The sequence below is a fragment of the Danio rerio genome, chromosome 3 (assembly GCF_052040795.2).
Source record: "Danio rerio strain M-AB ecotype USA chromosome 3, GRCz13ab, whole genome shotgun sequence".
NCBI classification, from domain to species: domain Eukaryota; kingdom Metazoa; phylum Chordata; class Actinopteri; order Cypriniformes; family Danionidae; genus Danio; species Danio rerio.
The window spans coordinates 67,740,476-67,756,970 of NC_141023.1; the positions used below are offsets into that span (position 1 = coordinate 67,740,476).

General features: G+C 38.3%; 1 protein-coding gene across 1 annotated transcript; it reads left to right on the forward strand.

The window, feature by feature from the left end:
* The first annotated feature begins 5,720 nt into the window (after positions 1-5,720).
* Positions 5,721-12,864, forward strand: noxo1a (NADPH oxidase organizer 1a). Its single transcript, NM_001077584.3, is given in 8 exon segments — positions 5,721-5,860; positions 7,054-7,134; positions 7,573-7,645; positions 8,014-8,197; positions 8,799-8,986; positions 10,095-10,202; positions 10,606-10,723; positions 11,530-12,864. Coding segments are annotated over 8 exon segments (1,410 nt in total). The 5' UTR covers positions 5,721-5,794; the 3' UTR covers positions 12,122-12,864.
* The last annotated feature ends 3,631 nt before the right edge of the window (positions 12,865-16,495 follow it).

Sequence of the window (16,495 nt, forward strand, 5' to 3'; positions counted from 1 at the left end):
AATAATGAGTCAGATTTAAGTGAGTTTTTCATTAAAACAAGCAAAATAATCAGCAAAAATAAGATTATTTTGCTTTGTTTTAGTTGAAATCTCTTCATTTTGACTGGTTATTTCTGAAATCTACACTATGTTTAATATTCGTCTACAAAACGCTTCTTTATTTGAGGGTTTGTGGATGTTTAGGGTTGATATTTTAGTGTGAACTGACCCTTTAAGATGTTTTGTACATACAAATATGATCCAACATCACAATAATCACAGGTTACATTGAAGTCAGTGCACATTTATAATCAGAGCGCCATGTTCTGCAGATCACATGTGTGGTTTCTCTTCTTGCATAAAAGCAGAGCGATGTGTGTGTCTACAATCTGCTGTTGGATTATTGAAGTCAGTGTGTGTAAATGAGAGTTTAGCACACACACGTACAAAACAGGGCTGTTTGTGGCGTAACACACACCAGTTCATTCTCTGCAGTTACAGACGGCTCATATGGGCTCAGAAGATCAGAAATCAAGACTATTGAACCTGTGTGTGTGTGTGTGTGTGTGTGTGTGTGTGTGTGTGTGTGTGTGTGTGTGTGTGTGTGTGTGTGTGTGTGTGTGTGTGTGTGTGTGTGTGTGTGTGTGTGTGTGTGTGTGTGTGTGTGTGTGTGTGTGTGTTTTTGATCATTTCAGTAATATCATTAAGAGTTATGAATCATCTTTTTGTTGGCACAAAGCGAAACCAGATGGGTGGCTCAGTGGTTAGCACTGTGGCCTCACAGCACTCAGGTCTCTGGTTTGAGTCCCGGCTGGGTCAGTTGGTGTTTCTGTGTGGAGTTTGCATGTTCTCCCTGCGTTGGCGTGGGTTTCCTCCGGGTGCTCCGGTTTCCCCCACAGTCCAAACACATGCACTATAGGGGAACTGATCTACTACACTGGCTGTAGTGTCTGTGTGTGTGTGTATGGGTGTTTCCCAGTGATGGGTTGCTGCAAGAAGGGCATCCACTGCGTAAAACCTATGCTGGATAAGTTGGAAGGTCATTCCACTGTGGCGACCCCTGATTAATAAAGGGACTAAGCCGAAAAGAAAATTAATGAGTTGGCGGTTCATTCTGCTGTGGCGACCCCTGATGTATAAAGAACTAAGCCGAAAAGCAAATGAACATATGAGTGTGTGTTTGAATGTCTGTATGGGTTTTTCCCAGTGATGGGTTGCAGCTAGAAAGGGCATCCGCTGTGTCAAATAAATGCTTGAATAGTTGGCGGTTCATTCTGCTGTGGTGACCCCTGATGAATAAAGGGACTAAGCAAAAAAGAAAGTGAATGTGTGTTTGAATGTATGTATGGGTGTTTTCCAGTACTGGGTTGCAGCTGGAAGGACATATGCTGGAATATTTGCTGGTTCATTCCGCTGTGGCAACCTCTGATAAATAAAGGGACTACGCCGAAAAGAAATGAATGTGTGAGTGTGTGTTTGAATGCCTGTATGGGTGTTTCCCAGTGCCGGGTTGCAGCTGGAAGGGCATCTGCTGGGTTAATCAAGTGCTGGAATAGTTGGCGGTTCATTCCGCTGTGGTGACCCCTGATTAATAAGGGACTTTAAATAAATGTTTAATATTTATTTAAATGAAGCGGCTCCTTTAACCAGCAGGTGGCGCAGTTTCATCAGCTTTTCTTCTAATATTCTGACCTGCCCAATACATCATCACTATGTTACAATACATCATGCATTATTGCTGTGTTATACTGTTAGTGTGTAGTTATTTCTCATTTTACTTATTAAAAACATTTTGCAAATTATTAATTATATTGATTATAATTAAAATATTAATATTAAAATATATAAATTATATTATTATTTTACTGTTTTTTTACAAAATTATAAGAAATATTTATTTATTTTATTTTCGGCTTAGCCCCTTTATTCATCAGAGGGCGCCACAACGGAATGAACTGCCAACTATTCCATCATATGTTTTACACAGCGGATGCCCTTATAGCTGCAACCCAGTACTGGGAAACACCCACACACACTCATTCACACTCACACACTATGGCCAGTTTAGTTCCCATATAGCGCACATGTTTTGGACTGTGGGGGAAACTGAAGCAAACCCACGCCAACACAGGGAGAACATGCAAACTCCACACAAACACCAACTGACCCAGCCGGGACTCAAACCAGAGACCTTCTTACTGTAAGGCTACAGCACTACCCACTTTGCCATCAATTATTAAGCAAATTAATTCCTAAACCCTCCCCAGAAAAGATGCAATCAAAACAACAACTGGGATTTGATGGAGAAAAAATAAATCATTAAACAATATTATAAAAGAAAGAGACTTTTAATTAAATGTCATCAAATAATGATTAGCATTAACTCCCCGACAGACACATTGATTATCTGACTGATCTCAGCGGGTCTCTTCTGTAAATCACGATAACACTGACAGTCATTATTATTTATAATAATAAAAAAAAATAATCAAATAAGAAACATCTGAAGGATGAAGAAGCAAACTAGAAGCTCCACTTTTATGACAGCTTTAGGCTCATTTCAGCTTTCGTTCATCAGCAGGATCTCTGCAGCTCAGAGGATCATTGTTCCTGCATGACGTCACGTGGTTAACAGTAAGGACGACTCGCAGCAGGAAGAGGCCGCTTTACATTTACCAACACTGCTGTAAAGGAGGAAATCAGGTGAAACTGTTGACAGCATGATTAACACTCGCAGATTTACACAATATATAATCATAAATAAACATGAATGAAGCCAGTGCTTTAACATGGGAGAGCGCATTCAGCCAGACGGTGTTAGATGATTCTCCTGAATGCGGTGTGTGTACAGTAGCTGTGTGTCGTCTGGGGGTTATTACAGATTAAAGTGCTGGAGTTATAGTTATTTCCTCCTAAAGTGAGTCTAGTAAAGTGAAATCGCTATTTCTTGCTGCACATATATGCTGCTTTGTATCAGATTTGCATAGTGTATAATCTAAAATGGTCTATATTAATCAATGCATAATAGTCTATTGTTATTTAACAACAACAACAACCAATCAGAGTACAGTAGAGGTGTCTGGCCAATCAGAGTAGAGTGCAGTAGAAGTGAAGAGCAGGGGAGCGGGTGGGGGGGTTTGCGCTTTGGGTTTGGTTACTGGGATGGAGGTTGCGTGCTGTATTCGGTGGGCGAACATGCACCAGACTGTACCAAAAAGCTAGAGGGGGGGAGGAGGTGTTTTGATCTGGGAAACAGAACAACATGGGAATTTGGGTCTGAAATACTGAAGACTCCTGTGAAAACCGTGAGTGTTGGAAGGTATGCAGAACAGAGTCTTCTCACCAATCAGATTACAGTTATCTGACAAATCAGAACAGAGTCTTCTGACCAATTAGAACAGAGTCTTCTGACCAATCAAAGCAGATTAGAGTCTTCTGACCAATCAGAACAGAGTCTTCTGACCAATCAGATAAGAGTTATCTGACCAATCAGAACAGAGTCTTCTGACCAATCAGATAAGAGTTATCTGACCAATCAGAGCAGAGTCATCTGACCAATCAAAGCAGATAAAGTCTTCTGACCAATCAGAGCAGTCTTCTGACCAATCAAAGCAGATTAGAGTCTTCTGACCAATCAGAGCAGAGTCATCTGATTAATCAAAGCAGATAAAGTCTTCTGACCAATCAGAGCAGTCTTCTGACCAATCAAAGCAGATTAGAGTCTTCTGACCAATCAGAGGAGAGTTATCTGACCAATCAAAGCACAGTAGAGTTAACTGACCAATCAGAGCAGTCTTCTGACCAATCAGAGGAGAGCGATCTGTCCAGTCAGAATAGAGTATAACCATCTAACCAATCAGAGTAGAGTCATCTGACCAATCAGTAAAATAGATAGTAAAAAAATCAAAAACTAAATTTAGCATGAAATATTATTACTAAAACACAAAAATACTAAATAAAACTAAATATATATATATATATATATATATATATATATATATATATATATATATATATATATATATTCACAAATTTTAACACTTTAACAAAAAATAAAATTGAGTAAAACACACACAAAATAAATTAAATGTAAAAATAATAAAATAATTTGAACAAATGTGTTGTCGAATCAATGAACGCCATCACTTATAAACCTCATTGTAATATATTACAGCACAAATGTGTCTGATGAGGTGTAAAGGTGGTTTTTCCAGCAGTGTGGAAATGTGCTAAAATAAACACAGGTGTATCCGTTTTACACCTGAGAGGAAGCCCCGCCCACTGCTGTTTCCCCATGCCAATAATAACCTGCAGGAATGTGTCTTTATTTAGCTTCTGTTTCCAGGAACGTCTGGGCTTTACGACCCTCTGTACGTGATCATCAGCACATCATACACTCATTTGTAATATTATGTTTGTATTATATTATTATGTTATCATGATAACACTGACACCAGTGCACACTTAAAGGGACAGTTCACACAAACAATTACTATTTACTCTGTATGGACTCGGCATTTACCTGACTGAGCTTCTTTCCTAAAGAAGATACTTTGAAGAATGTTGAAAAACTGGTAACCATTTACTTCCATAGGAAAAATAAATACAATGGAAGTCAATGGGTACAGGTTCTTCAACATTCTTCAAAATGTCTTCTTTATCCTTCAACAGGAGAAAGAACCCCATAAAGGTTTGAAACAAGTAAAGGATGAGTAAATGATGACAGAATTTACACTTTTGGGTGAATTGTGCCTTTAAATACACAATTAATACACAAACATGGGATTTGAGGCGATTTAATTGAAATTTTTGAGTGAACCGACCCTTTAAAACACACAATTAATACACAAATGTGGATATTAGGGGATTAAATATACATTTTTGAGTGGACCGACCCTCTACAATACTCAGTTAATACACAAGCGTGGGATTTGAGATCATTTAATATACATTTTTGAGTGAACCGACCTTTTAAAACACACAATTAATACACAAACATGGGATTTAGGGTGTTAAATATACATTTTTGAGTGAACTGACCCTCTAAAATACACAATTAATACACAAACATGGGATTTGAGGCGATTTAATTTATATTTTTGAGGGAACTGACCCTTAAAATACACACAGATAATATTAAAAACCTGGGATTTAGGGGATTGATACCTTATAAGGTATTTATTTTGTTTTGTGTAATGTTTTATTTTTAATAAGCAATACTGCCTGACAAAACTTTTCTTACAGCTTACCAATTATCACTTTATTTCTAGACATTAATAGTGTATAGTTTACCACTAAATGTGCGTTTATTTGCTTTTTCAAATTAAATAATTTTATATTCAGGTTTATTTTTATTTCATGACATTTTCGATGTCTATTAATACTTTCTGATGGTTAAACTCGGAGTAATAAAAGTGATTCTCGTTAAATAACAGGTGTAAACAGGTGTAAAATAACAATAATACAGAAATATATAGGCCTAGTGTGAGTCAAGTTATGATGACATCCTCAGTAGACAAAGAGAAAAGCACAATAAGCTATAAGGTGTCGTTGAAAAGTCTGTCATAATGCAACCTTATTTGCAAAGAAACAATGGAGTCGAATTCCCTGACATGTCAGGCTCTTTCGGAGAATGTCAGTCGCATCACGGCGGACTTTCCGGTTTGTGAAATTGGCGCGCACCTGTTCCCGCCTCCGACTGGAAATGCCATAAATAGCGAGAAAGACAAGACAGTCGGACATTAGAAGAAGAGCTGAGCACAACAGCACAACAACACAACATATAAACACATTATAACACTGCAAAATGCCCGAGATGGACGAGCAAAGACACCCCGTCAATATTCAGCTTCTAGGAGTGATGCAGAAAGAAATGACCAAAGTAAGACACACGATTGTTTATTTTTTTATTTGATTCTTTCTTTCTTTCTTTCTTTCTTTCTTTCTTTCTTTTGTTTCTTTCTTTCTTTCTTTCTTTACTAATTTTGCTCACCTTTTGTACATTTAATGTAATGTGTACATGTAATTGTCTTGTGCTGACGGTTATGTTGATTTGAAGGATCATTAAATTTGCTATAAATATGTGACACCCTGCATCATAAAAGCAGTCAAGTTTCTTTTTTTCTAATGTATAAAAATAGTCTTACATTAAATCTGAAAACATATTCAGATTTAATAAATAAATAAGCTTTCCGTTGATGTTTGGTTTGTTATGATGTGATATTTTGCCGCGATTAATAACGGTCGGCTATTTGAAAATCTGATCGTTAAAAAAACGTTAAATATCAAAAAAATCGACTTTAAAGTTATTAGAAATGAACATTTTGATATATAGGACATTTAGAAATATACAATATCTTTATTTGAACCTGATCTTCCCTTATTTTTTACATTAAAAACTATAGCAATAAGTGAGTATAAACAATAAATAATTTTGACTGATACACAATGTATTTTGGCTATTTCCAAAAATACATTTTCAAAATATAAACCTAGTTTATGCTTCAGGGCCACAAATATTGCATTTTAGGCATTTTACATATTTATCAATCATAGGTTTTATTTGATCTCATAACTAATTCAAATAAAAATGACACCACAATGGCTCTAAAAACATGTAACCTTAAAATGTGCTTATTTAAAGTGTAAGTTTGTGTTAATCTTATTTAATAGTGATTACCTAAATGCACAGAGTTTAAATGGTAATACCGTACATTAAGGTTGTGTTTTAGTTAATGTTACTTAATACTAGCACAAACAAACAATATTACCGTATTTATTCATTTCTGTTAGTCAGAGAAACAGTAAGTGAGTTTTTCCTTAAAGCAAGGAGAATACTCTGCCAATGGGGTCGATAAAACAACATTATTTGCTTGTTTTAAGGAAAAACTCATTTTTTGACTCATTATTTCTGAAAACAAGACTATAATTTCTGCTTGTCTAGAAAAAGCTTCTTGATTTACAAATTTTTAGATATTTGGACCAGAAACAAGACATGATAAACTTATTTATTGCATTGTAATGTTATTTATTTATAGAAATATGGATATTAATATACACTCTTCTCCTCCTCAGCTGTACATGACCACAGTCCTCTGGTCAGATGGAAATGAGATTACCGTCTACAGATCGCTGGAAGACTTCAAGAAAATGCATGTGAGTGCTCTTTAATTAATTTTATCACAATTAATAAGAGTTATGTGTTACTGTAGGGAAGTGTATTCAAATATTCAAAGAAGCCATGCATTCAGGGATTTTTTCACTTGTTTTCTTGTGATCTTGATGTAACAAAAAAAAAAATTTTCTCATTATCAAGACCTAATTTTTTTGCTTTTATTTATTTGTGTATTTATTATTATTTATTCATTATTATGTATTTATTAAGGAAACAAGTTTAATATGTTCAGGTAATGAGAATATTAAGTTGTGATCATGAAAAAACAAGAAAAAAAATATATATAATGCTTCTGTAATATTGACTTTAATTCAGTTCAGTAACAATTGCATTTATCTGAGCTATTTTTATTGTAGAGAAGTAATATTAATATTGGCTTTAATTCAGTATAGTAAGATTTGCATGTGTGTTTTCTGCAGAGACAACTCAAGAAGAAATTCCCTCCATCAAACCCCTTTAAGCGATCAGCACGGATTATTCCCGAATTTAAAGGTAGAAAGTTTTTCTGTTGCTTTTTCTGTTGTTTTCTTTGAGTATTAAAGGATCAGTTCACACAAAAATGAACATGTACTCACTATTTATTCTCCGTCAAGTGGTTATGTATAAGTTTTGATTACTTTTGAATGTGTGTATATAAGCATCAGTATTTAATAGAAAACATATGCGTGTGTAAATATATTTATTTTGTATTTTATTTATTTATGTGTTTATATATATATATATATATATATATATATATATATATGTATGCATATATATATGCATGATGCATTATGGAAATACTAACTTTTGGATGCTATTAATTGTTTGAGAGCGCTATTATATGAATATTTATATGTGCATATTTGCTGTATGTGCAGAAGTGCGAGTGCAGAAGAGCCTGCAGAAGTGGAGCGGCAGTAAATCAGTGCTGCGGATGAAGGCTCTGGAGGAATACTGCGGTCAACTGCTGAAGAGTGACCCGCAGGTCTGCCGCAGCTCAGAGCTCATACAGTTCCTGCTTCCCAAAGCACACGACCTCAACGCTGACTTCGCCAAAAACTGGTACGCTCACACTGAAACATGAAATGAGGGCGGGACATATAGTAGCCCCTCCCCTTTAAAAAATCTGCCAATATCGCTTAGTTACCACTGTGCGAGAGGTTAAGCTGAAGTGCATCAAATGAACAGCGAATCAGAAGAAGCGGGCGGGGCATGTCAAACACTAGAGAGCATTTGATTGGTCAGAAGATTTGATATGAAAATGAAGCATGAGGCAACAGCAAAAAATGGTTGACAGTCGATTATAGTGAAGCGTTCAGTTTTTCTGCTTATAAAGTCCGTCATGAAAATAGCGAATGCGCCATAGCAATACTCAACTGACTCTTAAAGGGAATGAGAGATAAGACTCTGATTGGTTTAATGCACATTAAGCCCAAAACACACCCAGAACTTATTAAGAGAATAAACACAGAACTCTTAGACTATGCGCCTGGTTTGCAGACGGTTTTGTCCCTCCTTAAAATAGCAAAAGACATGCTCTAAGCCGTCCTGTGCCATCCGCTTTAGACGTTGTGCTAATTTCAATGTTTTAAAGTAGATCATTAAAATAGAGTCCAGAGTGTGATGGGATTGTTCTGAATAAAGGTTGTGTTCTGTTGTGCAGTATCGTGATCATGCCGTCAGATGTTACTCTGGGCAGCAGTAAAGCTGAATCCAACAGCGGTGTTACTCAACCCTTCGTGACGGAAACATACCGCTGCATCGCTAATTACGAGACCAAAGACACCAAGAACCGACCCTTCAAGGTGGAGGTGGACGAGACTGTGGATGTGCTCATCAAGGACCAGAAAGGTGAGAGAAATCATTGGGGCATATTTCAATTTCCATATAGACTAGCAACACTTTAAAAAGTGCTTAAAGTTTTAGACGTGTTTCTAGTCAAAACATCTAAAAATTTGTTTATAAAGAATATAAAGAAGCATTTTCTTGGCCAGCAATACACAAACACAATTCGTAAATACGCAAAGAAAATTCGTAAATGCACAAATCCAATTCGTTGATACACAAAACACAATTTGTAAATACACAAATGCAATTTGTAAATACACAATCACGATTCGTAAATACACAAACACGATTGGTAAATATACAAAACCCAATTCGTAAATACACAAACATGATAAGTAAATACACAATCACGATTCGTAAATACACAAACACGATTTGTAAATATACAAAACCCAATTCGTAAATACACAAACATGATAAGTAAATACACAAACAAGATTCGTAAATCCACAAACACGATTCGTAAATACACAAACACAATTCGTAAATACACAAACACGATTCGTAAATACACAAACACAATTCGTAAATACACAAACACGATTCGTAAATACACAAACACAATTCGTAAATACACAAACACGATTTGTAAATACACAAACCCAATTCGTAAATCCACAAACACAATTTGTAAATACACAAAACACAATTTGTAAATACACAAACACAATTCGTAAATACACAAAACCCAATTCGTAAATCCACAAACACAATTTGTAAATACACAAACATAATTTGTAAATAAACAAACACAATTCGTAAAAACACAAACACAGTTTGTAAATACACAAAACACAATTTGTGAGTACACAAACACAACAAACACGATTCGTTAATGCACAAAACACAATTCGTAAGTTTACAAGTAAAAATCATGAATATTTGTCTATAAATTGGATTTGTGTTTATAAAATAGCGTTTTGAATTTACGAATTGTGTTTTATTCAGAATTGTACGAATTATATACACTAATTGTTGTGGTTATTCAGCTTAGGTCAGTATCGTGATAATACCATAAATCATGATAAAAGCTTCAGCAGTTATTCACATGAAAATAAAACCAACTAAGGGTCTGCTAATGTGGATATTCCCGTTGTTTTGGTCTCCTCAGGTTGGTGGCTTGTAGAGAATGAAAGCAAGCATCTGGCCTGGTTTCCAGCTCCGTATCTAGAAAGAGCCGAAATGGCGGACGACGGCCCCGACGAGATGGATAACGAAAGTAAGTGTGGTTCATCTGGAAATACAACCAGTTATTGCATAAAAGCAGTCACGCATTCCTACACAAACCACAGATTATATAAGCTCATCATTTCCCTGTCACTATCAATGGGTGGACTCAGAGAGTATTAAACAGCTTTACTCAACGCCACTTCCAGCCGCAACCCAGTACTGGGAAACACCCATACACACTCATTCACACACACTCATACACTACGGCCAGTTTAGTTGATTAATTCCCCTATACAGCGTGTGTTTGGACTAAGGGAAACCTGGAGCACCCAAAGGAAACCCACGCCAACACGGGGAGAACATGCAAACTCCACACAGAAACACCAAATGACCCCCACTGTGCTTAGTTTATGTCGTTTGTAAGCAAATCTCTTCATGTTTCCAATCTGCAGGTGTTTTCTATGTGGCAACCAAAGCTTATAAAGCCATGAACAGTGATGAGCTGTCGGTGGAGCTGGGCTCAGTGCTGGAGGTGCTGCAGAAGTCCGACAACGGCTGGTGGATCGTGAGGTAATCCTGCAGATCACTCACTCACTAATGAACCCGCTGAACCAACCAGTTGCATATCTAGCTGGCAGAAATACCTGACATGCATAGTTAGCGTGCAGATAAGGTGAACGCTGGCTCTGGTTCTGCGTTCTCTTTGTGTTGGTGAACTTGTTTTGGCAGACGGCGCTTCTTGTTTGTTTACCTGGAAAGAGTGAAACTCAGTTAATTGGTAATGTTATATAAGCTCTGGCATTCCTCTGACGTCTTTGTTTGACAGCAGCACATTTTCTTGGTGTGATGAATTACTGAAGCTCATCAGACAATTGAGGGCAGAATTATTCACCCCCCTTGTGAAACCTTTATTCTTCCTCGAGTATTTCCCAAATGATGTTGAGTTTCTCTCAGTGTTTCCTCTAATGTCTGTTCTTCTGGAGAAAGTCTGATGTGTTTTATTTGTGCTAGAATAACAGCAGTGTTTAATAGTGTTAAAGTCATGTTAAGCTCAATATTATTCACCCCTTCAGCAATATTAGTGTTGGATTGTCTCCAGAACAAACCACTGTTATACAATGACTTGCCTAATTACCCTAACTTTACCCTAATTACCCTAGTGAAGCCTTTACATGTCACACATGTCAAGCTGTATACTAGTGACACAATAAATGCGCTATATAAATACACATTACATGATATAATCGGGGGAAAAATCATCGACAGATTAATGGATTATTAAAATAGTCGTTAGTTGCAGCCCTACAATATTATGCATGCTCTTCATCACGATGTGTTTCATATTTACTAAAATATGATCATATCTCTACTCTCAGGTACAACCGAAAGGCGGGATACGTCCCATCCATGTACCTACAGCCGCACAACAACCCTCGGATTCTCTTGAAGTCCACTCAGAAGGAGATATCCCGCTCTACTCTTGATCTGGCACAACTCCAGCATCCCCAAACCCTGCAGAACTCCAGACTGCGAGAGCTCAGCAGATCTCAAGGAAACCTGCTGCTGCAGCCTGCAGAAACCGACATCATGGATAAACAGAAGTCACGTTCGCTGGGAAGACTTCCAGACGCGGCGAGAGCAAACCCTCCGTCGATCCGGGTGGAGTTTGCGGAGAGCGGGAAACAGAGCAGTCAGAGTGACGACAGCGAGGAGTTCAGCGATGACAGCAGCTTTTCCTGCAGCGATTCGCTCGACCGCTCGGACGCAGAGGAGTGTTTCCGGCGGAGTCGCACGCCGACTGCTGAAACTCTAACTCCTGAGAGCGCAGGAGGGATTACGGCTAGCAGATCAGACCCATGTCTTAATAAAATGCCGTCCACTCCGAAAGTGCCGCCCAGACCCGCCGTGCAGGAGATCCTGACCCGCTGCACCACCGTCACACGCAAAAACATGCAGAGAAACAGCTAGCTCAGATCTGCAGCTGAAGTCGTCCTCATTACAACATCTATAATCCACTTAGTCTATGCTGACGCTATCTTCAGCAGCTCTAATGGCTAATGGACAGACGGCTGCTTCTCACTCAGGGCTGCTCTTTATGCTAATGAGATGGGCACTAGTGGGCGGGGCATAAAGGGAGAATGTCAATCACAGTGTTTCCAACAGAACAAATAGCATTAGTTGATGTTGAGCATAACGCCCCACTCACACAAGGCTTCAGCGTCAACGCGTGTCGAAAATTGGGGCTGGCGTATTTGCATACAGCAATCTGATTGGCTGACGCTTCCGACCTCAACCCCTCATAGAAGTGATTTCTGCATTAATAGCTGCCCTTTAATCACGTCACTCCTGTAGGTGGCAGTTTTTAGAGCGGCTAAACGTGGTATTGGTAACCTAGCAACCAACAATAAACAAGACAAGCATAATGGAGACAGCTGATTGGTTACAAGAGTAAATGTTACATTCATTATTCACATTAAGCCTCCAGAATCACCTCAAGAGAGCGTAAACAGCGTTTGTGTGTGAATTAAAGGATTTTCATTAAAAATGTACACTTTCCATCAAAGGTTTCTGACGTCATACTTTAAAACATGCAGTAATACAGGCAGATATTAACACTTTTATTCTGTAACTGCTCAGTTTTTATGTCTGGATCTGAATGTTATAAATGTTATGAATGTTTTCTTGTAGCAAATAAATGTTGATTATTAATATTCTCTGTGTTGAACACATTTTAAATCTATTACCATTTATTTTCTTTTCGGCTTAGTCCCTTTATGAATCAGGGGTTGCCACAGCGGAATGAACCGCCAACTCATTAATTTTCTTTTAGGCTTAGTCCCTTTATGAATCTGGGGTCGCCACAGCGGAATGAACCAACAACTCATTAATTTTCTTTTCGGCTTAGTCCCTTTATGAATCAGGGGTCGCCACAATGAAATGAACCGCCAACTTATCCAGCATATGTTTTATGCAGCCGATGCCCTTCCAGCTGCAAGCCATCACTGGGAAACACCCATACACACTCACTCACACACATAGACAATTTAGCTCACCCTATTCACCTGTACCGCATGTGTTTGGACTGTGGGATCTATCACTGTATTGCACAGTATTGATCAGATCTGTCTCTCTTTCAGTTTTTCCACTCTGGAAATGATGCTGTTTGTGCCTTATACACATGTACATGTACACTCTCGAGGGTTTTAATCTGTGTTGTATTTATTTTCAGCATGTAAATATGAAATAAATGAACAAAAGCCTTGAAGTGTTCGTGAGATCTCTTCATTTGCGGTGGAAATCATCTACAGTACAACGAGATCTCTGAAAACAGAAGACTACCTGCTTACAGAAGTGTGTTCAGTATGGGATGTGCCAGCCTACCAAGGGCACTTCATAGTGAAATGACACAGCCCAGAGTTTATACATTCATGGAAAGCCTGGAAAAGTCATGAAGTTTTGACATTTTCCAGATCTTTTGGAAAAACTGAAAAGTTTTGGAAGTGATGGAAAACAGATATCTGTATACTTTAATACTAAAATTGACCAATCACATACTCTCACATTATAAGTGTGCTGTAAGCATCATCTAAATCAATTTTACATTAATATAAATATAAACTGGGCATCACAATCACCTCACAGTGTAACGGAGGCCAGCTAGTAAGTGTGCAAGTAAACGTCACTCCTCTGACCTCTAATGCTCCATTCACACGGGGCTTCAGCGTCAATGCTTGATTAAAGCCGTGTCTGAAGTTGGGGCTGAAGCGATCATCATAGCAGCGTCAGCCAATGAAATTCAGGCAGCAATAGGCCACTGTCTAGCTGGTGTATTTGCATACAGCGATCTGATTGGCTGACGCTTCCGTCAGCGCTTGAAAAGTTGAGAGCAACACCTCTGAAGCAGCGCTGACAGATCCACAATGCAGTTCGTCAACGCCTGACGTCACCCATTCAAAGTGAAAAGGAAGCGTTGGCGCTGACGCCCCGTGTGAATAGGGCGTAAAGGTGCTCTAGCGACAGATGCTCGAGGACATGTTCTTTAGCCTCCTTGTTAGAGCAACCCACTCCCATGCAGAAGGTTGCTGGTTTGATACCAGCTCAGAGCAGGTTGGGTGGGGTGGGGTGGGGTGGTGTAGGACCGGCAGGGTTACAAAAGCACTCTTGCTGTGAGGACACAGTCCAACACTGATGAGCCTCAGTGACCCCCATGGCTGAGACTTTGTATTAAAATACTTAAAAGTCTTGTATTTTAGACAGTATTGACTCATTTAACCTCCACTGAAAGAAGAACTGAAGGATGAGAACACTTTACAAACAACCCAGCAGTCACACCACGTCATGAGACGTGAATATTAGCTGAGATTTAGGTCATGACGTCAGGTGGGCAAAATTCAACATCTATCCAGGGTAAAGACGTTATTTTGACGTCCAATAACAACGTCAAGTTATGTGGATATTTGGTTGATTTTAGGTTGTGTTGGAAAGTGACCAAAATCCAACGTCTGCTAGACGTCATTGTGGTGTCGCGCACACACGTACATGTACCATGATTAGATGTTGATATTTGGTTGATTTTAGGTTGGACGTTGACGTCGGGCTGATTTTCATTTCCAAACAAAATCCACCATCCCCATGACGTTGGGGTACAACATCAATCTGACATCATGTAAACATCCTGCGCCTGCAGGGGACAGTGCTTTTGGATGGATTGCTGATGATTTTCCACAGAAGGCACAGCCATTGTCAGTATCTGTGACGATTTGACTGGGGAGTATTTACCGAGTTCATCAGTGCAGAAGCAGAGTGTGAAAAGATGAACATCAGCAGTCTAAAGCTGAATGCGCAGTGTTAAGTTAACACGACGACGTGATGCTTTGTTTCTGGCATCCTGTAGATCCGCTTCACTGAGAAAACTCAGTGGCCTCCAGCTCTGCTCTGCGTAACGGCACAGTTATGTGTTTCCATTCGCTGCCGTTTTCCACGTCACACGTCTGTTCTGCAGGCGAACAGAGAGATAAACCCTGTGAATGTGTTTCAGGAATAAAAACAGATCATTGTGATCGTTTTTAAAACAGAATGATCACTTATTGGGCCTAAATCCTGCACCCAGCAGATCTCACAGCTCCGCCTGCAGTCAGAGAGTTAGCGTTAGCTCTACTGTACAAGACCTGGGTGACATATTAGACAGCAGCTTCATTCACAGCGGAATGAACCGCCAACTATTCCAGCACATGTTTTACACAGCGGATGCCCTTCCAGCTGCAACCCATCTCTGGGAGACATTTACACACACACACACTCATACACTACGGCCAGTTTAGATGATCAGTTCCCCTATGGAGCATGTGTTTGGACTGTGGGGGAAACCGGAGCAAACCCACGCCAACATGGGGAGAACATGCAAACTCCACACAGAAACACCAACTGACCCAGCTGAGACTCGAACCAGAGACCTGAGTGCACGGTTATATCATTTATGTATTTCTCCTGTTCAGCTGGTGTTTTCTGCAGTGTGTTCGACTCTTCCGGCACTCTGGAATGTCCAGTGTTTACCCGGGGCTGTTTGGTGCACACATTACTCACCGCTTACACAAGATCATCAACGTTTCAGGAAAACAGTGACGAGGAACAGAGAGAGGAGTGTGTTCTGTGGACATGGTGGATTGATTTCCTTGAAACTCGGCGTTACATATTAAAGGAATGTCAGCACAGTAATTTGCACGTTAACGAATTGTGCTTTCATTTACGAACAGTGTTTAAAATTATGAATTGTGTTTGTGTATTTACGAATTGCATTTCAATTTAGGAATTGTATTTTTTTTTATTTACAAATTGTGCTTTACGAATTGTATTTGTGTAATTATGAAATGTGTTTTAATTTTTGAATTGTTTGTATTTACGAATTGTATTTGTATATTCACAAATTGTTATAATTTGCGAATTGTGTTTGTGTATTTACAAATTGTTTTAATTTACAAATTGTGTTCACAAATAGTGTTATAATTACAAATTGTTTGTATTTATGAATTTTATTTGTATATTAACAAACTGTTATGATTAACGAATTGTATTTTTGTGTTTACAAATTGTGTTTTACTTTACAAACTGTTTTATGTGTTTACGAATTGTATTTCAATTTAGGAATTGTATATTTTTATTCATGAATTGTGCTTTACGAATTGTATTTGTGTAATTATAAAATGTGTTTTAATTTACGAATTGTTTGTATTTACGAATTTTATTTGTATATTCACAAATTGTTCTAATTTACAAATTGTGTTTGTGTATTTACGAATTGTTTTAATTTACAAATTGTGTTCACAAATAATGTTATAATTTACG